A 15793-nucleotide genomic window follows, 5' to 3' on the forward strand; every position below is an offset into this window, starting at 1 on the left:
ATATACCCTACATGATTTAATACATATAAACACACCCAAAACACACCCAATTGTAGAAAGCTGTCGATTTTTGTATTTTATTTTCTATGTTAGATTACGTTTTTGACCTTTTGGTTCGAATATTTTGAAACATGCCCAAAACTCGCCAGCTAGGATAGGAATTTCTTGAAATTTGGTGACCTCGTAACAGAAACCTGTTTGGCAGCCTCAGCAGATCGAATATTCCAAGCGAGCTTCGTTCACTTCTTCGAACGAAGGAAGCTTCGTTCATCTCTTTGAACGAAACGAGTTTCGTTCACCTCTTCGAACGAAGCTCAGTATGATGTGGTTCCAGATCTTCTTTTTCGATTCTTCTGAGCTTAGTATGGCGTAGATTGGAGTTCTATTGCTTCAATTTCTTTTTCTTTCTTGTTTGATTTGGTGATTTTTGGATTGATATGCGCTGCATGAGACTCGATTGGAGCTTGGTGAGATCTGTGATCTTCGATTTTTGAGGTATTCGATTTTTTCTTGTGAATTCATATTCGTTTTTGGAGGTATTCGATTATATTGTAGTCTGCTTTTTGGTGATTTGATGCTCGATTAATTAAGTTGCTGATTAGGTTTTCGTTTCTTTTTGTTTATAATTTGGATTGATTTCAGATTCGTTTTGATTGTGGATTTGCTCTTGTGTTTTGGTTTGAGCTGTGGTGAAAAATTTGTGTTATTCGATTTAATTGAGGTATGCTTTTTCAGTTGAATCTGAGTATATTCGTGTTTTTTCTGTTTATGCGCTATTGGTTTTTGAGTCGACTATAATTCACTGTTAATGCACTCGGCATCCACTGTTATTACTAGTAGTCATTTTTGTTTTGTTTGTTGTTTTTTTTGTAGAGATATATATGGATGATTCGAGAGTGGCGAAGTGCACCTATGGTGCTGGAACTTTAATGCTTATTTTGTCTTCAACTACTACTTTTGATTGGTTGTCCAACGAGTTGTGTAGTAGGTTTAAGCTTAAGTTAGGTCATTTTGAGTTGAGGTACTCTTTTATGGATTGCTCCAATTGTTTGTTGGAATCGGACGATGATTTGAAAATCATGTTTATGGTATGTGGACTGATGAAGGATCAATTAATTCACATTGCTGTTAGGGATAAGGCTGTAGTGAATCATGTTCAAACTGTTAATACGAACATGATTGCTTCTCCTTTTTTGTTGGAGTCTGCTCCTAACAATTACAGTTTTGCACAAGATGAGGATACATGTAAAGATTCAAGTCAAACTGGTAGTATTGTTGATTCAAGTGCTGCTTCTTCTTCTTGTTTGAGTATGGATTTTGATGGTATTAGCAGTGAGTTTGGAAATGAATATTTAGGCAAATATGGTAGTTGTGGAGGGCGTAAATATTTGTCTACTGATTGGGAGGGTTATATTACTCATGAGGGTCAGAAGTTTGAGGGTGGAGTTTGTGAATTCCGTGATAAGTTGGCTAAGTACGCGATTGAGAATGGTTTTAAGATGAAGTATTTGAAGAATGAGCCTCGTCGTGTTACTGCTGTGTGTGCTAAGAAGGAATCAAATGGCTGTGAGTGGAATGTGCATGCTGTTAAGTCTAATGTAAATGGATTTTTCTATATTAAGAATTTAAATAATGTACACAGTTGTAGTGGTTTGATCCGTGAGAAGAGAAATAAGGCAATGGGGTCTCGTTTGGTGTCTTCAATTGTCAAAGATAAAGTTCGTAGCAATCCTTTGGTAAGGCCTATTGAGCTAATTACTGATTTGAAAGAAAATTATGGATTGGATGTCCCTTATCATGTTGCGTGGTATGGGAAGGAGTCGGCTACTAAGGATTTACATGGTGATGAGGAGTTGTCTTATGCTCACCTGCCTTGGTATGTTGATGTTTTGAAGGCCAGCAATGTCGGGTCTCATTGTGTGCTTGACTGTGGCGAGGATGGTTCTCGTTTCCAGCGGATCTTTATATGTTATAAGGCCTCCATTGATGGTTTTCGATGGTGTAGGCCTATGCTGTTTATTGATGGTACTTTCGTTACAAACAAGTACAAGGGTACTCTTCTAGGAGCTACTGCAAAGAATGGGAATAAAGGTATGTAATGTAAATGATTTAGTTGTTGACTTCCATTGAGTAGTATGAACAGTATAGGTATGCAAATGTAAATGCTGTAGTTGTTGACTTCCAGTTAGTGGTATGAACAATTGTCATACTGTTTGTTGACTTCCATTGAGTGGTATGAACAGTTTCTATACTGTTCATACCCTGCATCTGAGTATTTTTATGCATTGTAGTTTTACTCTGCTTCATGTGGTAACACTGTTAGCTCTTGCAATGTTCAAACTAACTAATATATTTCTCTGTTTTTTGTAGAGGTATTCCCTTTTGCCTTTGCTATTGTATTCGGTGAAACTGCTGACAATTGGAGGTGGTTTCTGCAAAGGATATCTGAAGTTTTGGTGGATGAAGGTAGGCAACTTACATTCATTTCTGATAGGCATGGTGCTATTATCGATGCTGTTAGGACTGTTTTTCCTGCTTCTGCCCATGGTTTTTGTCTATATCATTTGAAAGAGAACTTGAAAAAGAAGTATCCGCATTCTGTTGGTTCCTCTTTCAAGGATCATATTTTATGGCTTTTTTGTAAGTTGTTGTATGCACCGACTGTTGAGGAATATCAAGATATTTTGAAAAAATTAAGAGATGATGGCGGTTCAAAAATAATTGATAAGTTTTTGGCTGATCTCCCTGTCCAAAATTTTGCTAATGCATTTTTTCCGGGAAAGAGGTATGGGGAGGTTAGTAATGCCTTGTCCGAGTCGTTTAATTCATGGGTTAAGGATGTGCGTAGGCTTCCAATTTATGAGATGATTGACACTATTAGGGTCAAAATGATGGAGATGATTTCTAGGAGGAAGCTTGCATCCGAGAAATGGTGTAGTGTTTTGTGTCCGGTTATTGAGGATGAGTTGAAGAATTTAGCTGCAAAGGGTCGTCATTGGAGGATATGTCGCGCGAGTGAATCTATATTTGAAGTTCATGCTGATTTGAGTGTTATGGTCAATTTGGACGAGAGGTTTTGCTCCTGTTATCAGTGGCAATTGCTTGGGTTTCCGTGTCAGCATGCGATTCAAGTTATCCAACATTCCGGGTTATGTTTGTATAACTTTGTTGATGAGTATTACAAGGCAGACTTTTATAGGGCTACTTATGCAACCCCTATATTTCCTATACCTGATATTGAGAAGCCTCCTGCTGGAGATGTTTTTCTTCTACCTCCGCATACAAGAAAGCCTCCGGGACGACCTCCGACAAAGCGCTTCAAGTCAAGCAGTGAAACTACAAGGCAGTTGAAGTGCAAGAGATGCGGTTCTTGTGATCGTCATAATAGGAGGACTTGCAAGGCTCCTATTTGATGTAAAGGTTTTGGAGTATAAAGACTTGAATGAGAGTAGTTAGTCTTTAACTAGTTAAAGTGCTATGTGATTGATTAGTGACAATCATAGTTGAAAGGAATAGAAATTGATATGCAAGTTGTTAATACGGTGAAATAGCAGTCACTGCATATGAATACTGTTTGAATTTTCGGTATTAATACATAATATGTACCATTTTTGGTATTTTGGAAATTTTGGTTTTGAAGTTTGATATGAATTAAGCATTACTGCTGTTTGAATAATCTATAAATGAAGGAACACTGTTTTAATACTCACTGTTTATGTCATTGTTGAAATTAAAAGATAGTTCTATGACATGGTATTAACAATTTATTTCTATCAAATAGGATTAACATTGTATTGAGAGTGCGTTGTTATTTGTTGGAGTTCACCTTTTTAGTTGTTTTAGTGTTATGGAGACCATTATTTCAGGTTACATACACTGTTAATTCACGTAAATAAACTGATTTTTGAATAAGTACATAACTTGAATTTGAAAATCACTTTACTTCAATGTTCTAAACCTACACAAGTCCTAAGAAACTACAATATAAGCAAGAATTTTTGCAAAATATTTGATTACAACTTCATTCCTTTGCATTTCTCTCCTCTTTCTTTGATGGAAATCCAACTTCTTTCATTGCTCATAATTTTCATGAGGACTTCTTTTCTCATTTCCCAGACCTTTTCTTTGTTGAAATCTGATTCTATTTGTTGGTCTTTGGAAAGCTGCTTCATGAAGTGCATGACAAAGACGCCACAATCATTGCTGCATAATAGAGATACGCATGCAGGAGTTAGTTCAGTATTTTTTTCAGTTGAATAGGATTAAAGTTTCACTGTTATTGCGTAACTTACGAATTGTTTGCTTGTTGGGGACATTCTCTGTTCTCAGTCAGCTTGAAGTTAGTAGTATCATGACGAATCAGATACTTCAATGTCTGAGCATATTCCGGTGTAAGTTTGTTGCTGGCAAGCATTTTTGCTATCATTCTAGCTGAAGCTTCATTAAGCCCTCTCGGCTTCTTGGCATCAAAATCAGGAATTTGGACGAGTTTTGTTTTCAGTGATGCTGCAGCACATTCCTTAAGAAGACAGAGGAATATATTCGCTGTCTCAACCTGCATCATAGTCATAGTCAAGTATGTGCGTAGTTTCCTTTAAATTTAGTGTCCTATGTATTAACAGTGTTAATCACCAGTTTTACTTACCAAAACAATTGCCTTCTTGTGATAATATTCGAGAGTTTGTTCTGATGTCCCCCTGAATGAGTTGAAGTGTGTCCATTTTGCTGCACCGGTGTCAAAGACAAGCAGCGTATGGTGGTTCTCATCTGTAATTGGTATGAACACTCTATCAACGCTTCCAATATTTTCTAGGAGTGGCATATAGAAAGCATGATATGTCAGCATGTGTGAAGCACCTCGCAAAAACATCTGCATAAGTCATGTGTTGGTGATTAGTAACTATGTTGATGATATAATATTGATGTATTATATGTGATCTTACATAGTTATTGGCGGACAAATATGCATTTTTTTGTTTCTGAGGCTTCTGCTTCGCATCATCATTAAGTGCCTCTCCATAAGCATCGATGATTAGTGCAGAAATTGGATCATCTCCCATCAGCTTTTCAATGTTATGTTTGTACAATACTGTCCTATTGTGTAGGTAAAAAGCGCCCCTGAACAATAATGTTGTTTAAATAATAATTCAGCAAATAATAATGTCATAACAGTTTAATAGCAAGACAGTTCTACGGCATAGTATTAACAGTGTAATTCTATGACAGTTCTACGGCATAGTATTAACAGTGTAATTCTATGACAGTTCTACGGCATAGTATTAACAGTGTAATTCTACTACAGATTGGCTTACTCATCGGAATCAGATGGAGATATCCAGTAATTTTCCAAATTCTTCTTTGATTTTTCATCAGCCTGTTGTAGACCTCATACATGCGCAACTGAAGGTATGTATCTTTGTCCTTTTTTTTGTTGGGTGCTTCATCTTCGCTTTGGCTTTCTCTTTTTCGGGCTTTCTTATGTGCTTCGGGGTATGTGTAATCTGGTTTCTTTGCAGGCTTTCTGTCTTTTCTGTCTTTGATTATTTTGATGCCAGAACGTAACTGCCTGGTTCCTACTTCTTTCGCTTGCATGAGAACTGACTTTTCAGGAGTTTTTTCATCAGCATTCTCATCTTCATCATTAGGAGTTTCTTGCACCTCCAATTCACTTTCTTCTGCTATTCTCTCATCTTTTTTCTCCTTATCAGCTTGTTCTTTCATTGTAATTTCTCCTTGTTCACCTTGTGTGAAATTTTTTCCCATCACATGTTTCAAAGAGGCAATAACAGTGTCTTTTTCTTTCATGCTCTCAATGCATGACAACTTTTCCCCTTCAAGTAGTTCATGTTGTTCCTGTAGCTGTCTCTTGTTTGTTTTGAGTGCATGAAGTTCCCCTTGTAATTTTGCACCTTCTTTTTTCTCTTTCTCAAGCTACTTTTTCAGTATTTCAATTTCTTTCTCCAACTCTTCTTTTTCTGTCCATATTTGTTGAATGAATGAATTTTTCTTTATGCAGGATTCTATAGCACTCTGCATCATATCCCTTCGAGTATCTGCCTTTTCAATCCAATAGTCGACTGCTTCTTTCAGCTGTTGGATTTTCTCATGGGTAGGGACTATTTCATGCTTGTAGTACTCTGGGATTGAACCCACTATGTCCTCAAAAATGGTGTTGAATTCTTCTTCCTGGCTGTCAAGGTCTGGATGCTGTTGCTGGACATTAACAATGTCCCCCTCCGTCATTGAGTCTCTGCTAAGGTCAACTGCTTGTTCTTCAATTTCATCATCTGCTTTGCATCCCGGTGCTTGTGCTGGTGGTTCTTCAATTTCATCATCTGCTTTGCATCCCAATGACTCTGTATTGTCTTCATTTTGCTCCTGTTGTGGAGTGTTTGTCTGGGTTGCACTTTGGTCCACATTTTCATGGAAGTTGAAGTTCTGTTTCTGGGTAATAACAGTCTGCTTTTTTCCTTTTTGTGTTTGACTCTTTAACTGTCACAAATATTAGAAAGGAAAAAAAGATCATTAGCAAATTTATATACATGTATATGTGTGTCCACCATCAATTCAGTTTTGAAATATAAATGTTGGGTCATTGTAGGTTATCTTACCCAATCTTTAAATGTGATAACAAAGTCATCATCCTCTTCATTTTCTTCTTGTTCTTCATGGTCTGCGTGATCAGTCGTTGCTTCTTCTTCTTTTTCATTGTCTGCAGCTTTTATCTGTTGAATTATTGGAGTCAGTAGTAATTATGGTGTACTAACATTATATATGTTTATGGAAGTAAGAAAAATGCCTTAATGTTTTCATATTTTGCAATATTCAGCTTGATATTGAGCTCCGGAAGGCTCCATTTGACAGCCGCTGGTTTATGATCTTCTCTTCCAGGAATTGGACTGATCAGGTTAGTTCTTTCACACAGCCAATACTGCAAACATGTTTTTCAATATAAAGTGTTAATGCACGTGAAAACAAATAATATAATAGGATTAACAAATGGATGTAGTTTCTTACCTGGATTAGCACAAGGCAACCACTGACACTTGGTTGATTTGTCTTGTGCTTTTTATTTTTCATGGCTTGGTCCAGTCCAAAATGCATGTAATCTAAGACTCCTTGTGCCCAGTTGTAGCTGTTCATTGCTTCTAAGGTGTCAATCATAGTCAAAAAGGTCCAAGCCATTGTCGCCCCCGAGTTGCAAAAGAGATTTGTGATGAGGAGCTCTAGGATTAACAACCTCACAACATCCATTGCATTGTTCTTTCTGTCATCTGCTATTGCTGTGTTCAGGCACCTATCAACCTCAGTTTTTGTGATTTTTTTTGAATTCTTGAAGTACTTCTTTTCAAAGCCCAAATTTGTTCTTGTGGAAGTTGTTGTGCTTGGCAACTTGTTTCCTTTGTTAGGCAATCCAAAGATTTCAGACACATCATTGCTTGTAATTTCATACTCGTTGCCTTCACTGAATTTGAATTTTTTGGTTTCGGGGTTGTAGAGCCTGATTAGTCTAATTATTTGATAATTAGACTTCTGGCATTCTACCTTGGTGAGCTGACCTTCCATGTAAGCCTTGATGATGCTCCAGAATGGCGTTTTTTGTAGGATCTTGAGGACATCCTTTCTTGCTGCAAGCTTGTCTTTTACCGTTTGCAATGTGTTGTCAAATGTGAGCATGTTGCTCTTGATCTGCACATAATTTGGGTTATTGCGTCTGCTTGGTTTGGCTTTTGCTGTTGTTGGTGGTGTGCCTTGTGTGTTTGTTGATTTTTTTTTGCGCTTTTTCTGGCTTGGGATACTTTTGTATGCTTTTTTTTTTGAATTTCAACCCGGTTACCTTTTTCCATATGATCACCTGCAAAGTGAAACAAATATGTTATTTTAACTAAACAAAAGAAAGATGAAACATAAGTATTAATACTTCTATGACATGGTATTAACCATTTACTTCTATGCATTTGAACCTCATATGCATTTCTAGTGCATGTTGCACTAGAAGAGCAAAATGCATAGAAGTCCCAGATTTTGATTAACAAAGGATGCTACATATGTTGGTCTTCAAGTGCACTAGTGCACTAGAAGAGCAAGACACATAGCATGCTATATATTTTGGTCTCCTAGTGCACTGCAAGCAGTGCACTAGAAGAGAGAGATGCATAGCAGCCACAGATTTTGATTAACAAAGCACTGCACTAGAAGAAAGGATGCTACATATGTTGGTCTTCAAGTGCACTCAGTGCACTAGAAGAGCAAGACACATAGCATGCTATATATTTTGGTCTTCTAGTGCACTGCAAGCAGTGCACTAGAAGAAAGGATGCTACATATGTTGGTCTTCAAGTGCACTGCTCAGTGCACTAGAAGAGCAAGATACATAGTATTAACAGTTGTGACATAGTATTAACAGTTCAAGTTCTATGACATAATATTAACAGTTGTGAAACATATACATCGCAGTCAAAACATGCGTTTTTTCAGAACATTTCTATCGGACTTTGAAGTTAAGAGATTTTGTAATACCTGGGAGTTTGATTGTGATGCTTTTTCAGCCATTTCTGAAGCTTCTTCGTTTGATTTGGGATGGTCTTCTGTGCTTTTTGCATCTTGAGTGTTTGTTTCTGTCATTGTTGGCCCTTTCGTTGGTTACCTGTATTAAACGTCGTACTCTTGCATTAGTTAGCAGAATCTTAAGATGAAAGTAGAAAGTGAGTTTGGGTTTTTGGGATTGTACCTTATGTCGATGTTTATGGTTGAAATTTTCTTCCTTTTTCCCTGGGTTGTCCTTGTGCTCAGTTGCTTTTTTCCTGGGTTTTGTAGTGTCGATTTTGAAGACTTGTGGCTATGGCAGAATGTAACTTCGATTCGCCGGCTTTCTCGTAATGGAGTTTGTCTCCTGTCTGGTGGTTATGGAGGTTTTCGCCTGCTTTTGGAGTTGGTGTCGCAGAGATCGGGGTTAGAGGTGAGTGGGTTTTCGGCTTTTGGGTGCCTGCGTGTACTGTTGTTTATCTGGGCTTAGATTTTTTTTGTCTTTCAATGGGCTTAGTTAAATTGGGCTTTATTGGCTTGTTGAGTTTTCTGGGCTTCTTTTTTTATGAGACTTTTTAGTTTATTTAGTTTATTTGCTTGATTTGTTTTGGGCTTTATTTCGTTTCTGAACTTGTTTTTCTGAAGTTGGGCTGGGCTTTTTGAAAGTCACTGTTAATACGCATTTTGAACATTGTTAATGCGCAGTTTGAAATTTAGAAGAAGCTACACAGTAACAATTTTTTACATTTGAATCTCACTACACAGTAACTATTAGACATTTGAAAGTTAAGAAGCAGCAAAAGATTTTGTTTAGAAGCTACATATTAACACTTTGACATTTGGAAGTTAGAAGCCGGACATTTACTATTTTATAGTTCTAAAATTTGTGAAATCCATGCTTTCATCCTTCATTCCCTTTTGTGAAATACCAACTTTTTTCACTTTCCATTGTCTTCAATAAAACTTCTTTTCTCATTTCCCACACATGCGCTGTACTCAAGCTTTCTTCAATTTGTTTTCCTTGTGACAACTGCTGGATGTAGTACATGACAAATACTCCACAATCGTTTCTGCAAATTCAGACATATGTATATGTAACATTTAGTGAATCATAGTTTAATTTGAATTGGGGGAAGAAAAGTGTTATTGTGACACTTACGACTTTTGGGGTTGTTGGGCACATTCCCTGTCCTCCTTGAAGTTGAATTTTGTGGGATCATGTTTCATCAGATATTGTATTGTTTGAGCAATTGCTGGTGTAACTTTCAGGTTCGGAAGAAGTTTTGCAATCTCGTCGGTGAATTCTTCATTGTAGACGGGCTTCTTGAACTCAAGAAGTGTGAAGCTGTTTTTTTCTAAAATTGATGGAGCACATTCCTTGACACTATTGAGGAAGACATTTGATGCGTCTGCCTGCATTTTAGGCAAGTATGTTGTTAGCTTCACTGATTAAATGTTTTGTTCATGCATTGTATTAACAGTTCATATTAGGAGTCTGTCTTACCAAAATTATTGCTTTTTTGTTGTAGTATTCAACGGTTTGCTCAGTTTCCCCCCTCAATGAGTTGTAGTGCGTCCATTGCGATGAATTGGTGTCAAAGAAAAGCAGGGTGTGGTGTCCGCCATCCGTTATTGGTATGAACACCTTTGAAGTCTTCCCTATGCATTCAAGGAGTTTGACAAAATATTCATCGAATGCTCTTGGGTGCATTTTACCTGTGAGATACCTCTGCAAGATTAATAGTTTCGGCATTAGAGAGAATGTGAAAAATATAGGAAGATGAATAATTTGTGATTTTTACTAGAAGTAACGGGATAGGTATGATCTTTACGTATGCGTAGCACGTGATGTATGCATTCTGTTGTCTTGCAGGATCCTTCTTTTCATCATCATGAAGTATCTCGGCATACGCATCTATGATTTGTCCATAAATTTCAGTATCTCTTAATAAGCTTTGTATGTCATCTTTGAACAAAATGCTTGTCCCTTGCCAAAAAGCAGTGCTGTAACAGTATTTGTAGTTAGAAAAAATGTCAATAAATTGAAAGAACTGTTCAATAGAGTTCCAGTATAGCGTAATAATACTGCTTGTTTCCTTAAAAAAACCTTTTCCTAATGCATGCCTACCATGTAAAGTTCCAGTATAGGGTAATAACACTGCTTGTATCCTATGAAATCCTATATCTAATGCATGCCTACCATTGTAAAGTTCCAGTATAGGGTAATAACACTGCTTGTATCCTATGAAATCCTATAACTAATGCATGTCTAACCACTGTAAAGTTCCAGTATAGGGTAATAACACTGCCATATTACTCTGAAATCCTATAACTAATGCATGTCTACCCCCTGTAAAGTTCCAGTATAGGGTAATAACACTGCCATATTACTCTGAAATCCTATAACTAATGCATGTCTACCCCCTGTAAAGTTCCAGTATAGGGTAATAACACAATGAAATCCTATTTTCTAGTGCATGTTCAATAATAGCATCTTGCATTGAAAATGAATGAAACACATTGCCTTACCCATCAATTGAACTTTTCCAGTAATTTCTCAGCTTTTCTTGTGAGAGTTCATCCAGCATGTTGTAGACCTGATATGTATTCCATTGCAGGAATGAACCTTTGGCCCTCTTCTTTGATTTGGCTGGTTCTTGAGGTTTTTTTGCAGGCTTTCTCTTTTGTGCTCTTGTCTCTGCTTCAGGGAATGAGGAATCTGGTTTTCTTGATTTTATCTTTTCTGCTTCACCTTCTTTCTCTTCTAATTTATCTTCTTCACTCTGCAGTTCTTGCGCTAATTTTTGATCCCTCAATAGGGCAATAACAGCTTCCTTTTCATTAATAATTTCCAAATAGGAAATCTTCTCCGCAAGAAGTTGATCATTTTCTAGCTGCAGCTTTGTCATGTAGGATTTTTCCTCATACATATCAAGTTGTATGGCATTCTTGTGATATGCTGCTTCCTTAACCATCTTCTGCAGTTGCTGCTGATGCTTCCTTAATTCTTTTTTTTCATTGTACAGCATCTGAATCAATTTATTCTTTTTTATGCAGGATGCTATTGCATCATGGATCTTTTGATGCTCTCCTTTCTTTGTCCAATATTCAGCAGCATTGTTGATCGCAATCATGTACTCTTTTGTAAGCTGTATTTCATCCTCCTTGTATTCCGGGACAGATCCAACAATTTCCTCAAATAACGTTGAATTCCGGTATTGCTGGTGGTGTTGCTGGTGGCCTTCTTGTAGCTGGTGGTGTTGCTGGACTTGATGTTCAGCAGCATCATCATGCTCTTCATTCATTTCAGCATCCTCCTCTTCATTTTCTTCTTCATCAGCATCACCATGCTCTTCATTCACCTCTTCAGCAGCATCATCATGCTCCTCATTAACTTCTTCAGCAGTAGCATCCTCCTCTTCATTCTCTTCTTCAGAATCATCATCCGGCTCTTGAGCTTTAGTGCTTTTTATCTGTTTGTTGAGTAGAGTTAGCATTAAGAGTGACATGGTATTCATAGTTTACTTCTATGACTGGAACTTGACAGTGGTAGAAAAGCACAAGAAATAGGATTTCAAAGAGAACTAGTAGTGTTATTACCCTATATTGGAACTTTATTTACAGTGGCAGACATGCGTTAGAAATAGGATTTCCTAGGGAACAATCAGTATTATTACCATATACTGGAACTTGACAGTGGTAGAAAAGCACAAGAAATAGGATTTCAAAGAGAACTAGTAGTGTTATTACCCTATATTGGAACTTTGCAGTGGCAGACATGCGTTAGAAATAGGATTTCCTAGGGAACAATCAGTATTATTACCATATACTGGAACTTGACAGTGGTAGAAAAGCACAAGAAATAGGATGTCTATGACATGGTATTAAGAATGTATGTCTATGACATGGTATTAACAGTACCTTTATCTGGTTGTTCTCTAGATGATGAAGCTTCGCGCTGAGTTCTTGAAGACTCCATTTGACAGCTGCTGGTGTCATTTGTTCTCTTCCAGGAATTGGAGTGAGCAGGTTAGATCTTTGACACAGCCAATACTGCACAATATTTTATTGCAATATCATGTGTCAATTCATATCATTTAAAGTAATGCTACGAATTTGCAGTTTGGAGATTGGTGTTCTTACCGGTATTAGGATTAGGCAGCCACTCACGCTTGGCTGCTTCTTTTTGTCTTTCTTGTTCTTCTTTGCTTGTTCTAATCCAAAATACATGTAGTCCAAAACTCCTCGAGCCCAATTATATTTCCCCATCTCTTCTAAGGTGTCTATTGTGGTTGTATATGTCCAAGCAAGTGTACAACCAGAGTTGCAGAAGAGATTGGTCATGAAGAGTTGTAGGATTATCAATCTTGTTGTATCCATAGCCCCCTCTTCTGTTTCATCTTCAAGTGCTAAGTTCAAGCACTTATCAATTGAAGTCTTTGTTATCTTCTTATAACCCGAGAAGTACTTCTTTACAAAATGGAGATTTGGCCTTGTTGAGGTTGTTGTGCTTGGTAGCTTCTTGCCTCTGTTTGGCAAGCCAAAAATTTCAGACACATCTTGGCTTTTCATCTCACTGTCACCATCATCAAACCTGAACTTCTTTGTCTTCGTGTCATAAACTTGTATGAGTCTCACAATGTCATAGTTAGACTTCATGCACTCTACCTTCGTTAACCTTCTCTGGATATATGCTTCTATCAATGTCCAAAAAGGTGTCTTTGATAGCAGTGTTAAGACATCGTGCCGTTGTTCAAGTCTTTGTCTGATGTTGTCAATTGTTGTTGCAAAAGAGAGCATGTTGCTCTTGATCTGGACATAATTTGGGTCCTCCCATCTGCTTGGCTTCTTGTTTGTTTTTGTTATGGCTGATGACTGTTGTCCTTTTGGTTTGGAAGTTCTTCTGGTTTGTATTTTCTTCATCTTTTAATTTGTATACCTGCATTAGAAATAGGAACATGACAGTAAAGTATCGATGTTAATACCCTATACTGGAACTTAACAGTGGTAGAAAAGCACAAGAAATAGGATTTCAAAGAGAACTAGTAGTGTTATTACCCTATATTGGAACTTTATTTACAGTGGCAGACATGCGTTAGAAATAGGATTTCCTAGGGAACAATCAGTATTATTACCATATACTGGAACTTGACAGTGGTAGAAATGCACAAGAAATAGGATTTCAAAGAGAACTAGTAGTGTTATTACCCTATATTGGAACTTTATTTACAGTGGCAGACATGCGTTAGAAATAGGATTTCCTAGGGAACAATCAGTATTATTACCATATACTGGAACTTGACAGTGGTAGAAAAGCACAAGAAATAGGATTTCAAAGAGAACTAGTAGTGTTATTACCCTATATTGGAACTTTATTTACAGTGGCAGACATGCGTTAGAAATAGGATTTCCTAGGGAACAGTATTATTACCATATACTGGAACTTGACAGTGGTAGAAAAGCACAAGAAATAGGATTTCAAAGAGAACTAGTAGTGTTATTACCCTATATTGGAACTTTATTTACAGTGGCAGACATGCGTTAGAAATAGGATTTCCTAGGGAACAATCAGTATTATTACCATATATTGGAACTTGACAGTGGTAGAAAAGCACAAGAAATAGGATTTCAAAGAGAACTAGTAGTGTTATTACCCTATATTGGAACTTTGCAGTGGCAGACATGCGTTAGAAATAAGATTTCCTAGGGAACAATCAGTATTATTACCATATACTGGAACTTGACAGTGGTAGAAAAGCACAAGAAATAGGATTTCAAAGAGAACTAGTAGTGTTATTACCCTATATTGGAACTTTATTTACAGTGGCAGACATGCGTTAGAAATAGGATTTCATAGTGTACAATCAGGGTTATCGACCCTAGATTAGTGACTAGAATAATGGTCCTATGCATTTATTCCAGTAGTGAATCCTATATAGTTTCAAGATTTTGTCCTTCATTCGAATTTAAAATACTGTTATTACCCTAGATTGGATCTTTATAGCAAATAATCAATAGTAAATGTCTTACCTTTGAAGCGTTTTCTTGTCGAAATTGTTCTCTGAAATTTTGTCTTGGTTCTGAAGGTGGAGGTCAGTGTCTGGTGTTCGTTTTGAAAGTAGATGAAGCTTCGTGGTGATTATGGAGTCTCGGTTTTGCAGACGATTTGATGAAGACGAAGAGTGAAGAGACGTTTTGCAGAGATGGCTTCAATGAAGGCGCGCCAGTTAAGTTACGGTTTACTTTTACGGTTTACTTTTTTTTTTTTGGGCCGAAAGTTATGGAATACGAGATGGTACAATGTTTGGGCTTGTTTATAAATTTGGGCTGGGTTTGTTTTGGGTGTTTTTTGAGTTTTTTTTCTGTTGGGCTTGATAGTGGCAGTGCTGTAATTTATTGGAACTTCAACACTAATTTGTTATTTAATAAATGGATTTTGGGTGTGTTTATGAAGTGTTTTCCATGTGGGGTTTTTTTATAATTTCAGCTCCTATTTTGGGTATATTAGTGAAGATCCCTAAAAAAAATTACAAATTTTTTTTTTTAAAAACAAATTTAAAATAATAATAAATTAATAATCCGGTTCAAAATCGAAACCGGTCATAACCAAACTGGTTAGTTTTTGAAATTTTTTTGCGTACATTGGACCAAATTAGACCGATTAAATAGTATCAGTTTCGGTTCCGATTTGAGGTGAGAACCAGACCGAACTGGACCACGCCCACCCCTACTTAGAAGAAACATAAAACTCTCTACATTCTTCACCTCACTTTGGAAGAGCCACCAAGCACAACAAATATGTGCCGGTTCCTCCACCCTAGAAAAATTCAAATAGCAAACAAGCCTTGTGCTACCCGTTTGATTAAGATCAAGTCTCTACGACTCTTGTATCAAACACAAATTTTCTTTAAACACTTTGGAGATCGAATCAGAGGATTCAATACAGAGATTGTAACCCTAAATTTCATTAATACAATATTATTTTGTACACGTGTTCTTGTCTCATTTGTCGCAGGAAATTCGTGTTTACAAATTTGGCAAACCTGGTGGGACAATCTCTGCCTCTCATCTCTTTCTCTAGTTCCAAAATCAATCAGCACACCAAAAACGATGGCTTCCAAGAAGATTCAATCCGTTCCCGCGACGAGAGGCAAAAGCGTGAGCGCCTCCTTCTCAAGCGGAGATTCTGCTGGGGTCGTCACCCGGAGCAAGGCCAAGGCGATATCCGTAACTCAACATGTTACTTCCATACCGACTCAAGCCAAGG

The 15793-nt window shown here is 37.2% G+C and overlaps 1 protein-coding gene across 1 annotated transcript; it reads left to right on the forward strand.

The window, feature by feature from the left end:
* Window positions 1-571: 571 nt before the first annotated feature.
* LOC117625602 lies at window positions 572-14723 on the forward strand. The gene is made up of 7 exons (XM_034357137.1): window positions 572-721; window positions 874-2091; window positions 2371-3044; window positions 9914-9954; window positions 10056-10161; window positions 12469-12555; window positions 14613-14723. The coding sequence occupies exons 2-7, from the start codon at window positions 882-884 to the stop codon at window positions 14640-14642; spliced, it is 2148 nt and encodes a 715-aa protein (XP_034213028.1). The 5' UTR covers window positions 572-721; window positions 874-881; the 3' UTR covers window positions 14643-14723.
* Window positions 14724-15793: the final 1070 nt, after the last annotated feature.

Source organism: Prunus dulcis, chromosome 4, assembly GCF_902201215.1.
Source record: "Prunus dulcis chromosome 4, ALMONDv2, whole genome shotgun sequence".
Lineage (NCBI taxonomy): Eukaryota > Viridiplantae > Streptophyta > Magnoliopsida > Rosales > Rosaceae > Prunus > Prunus dulcis.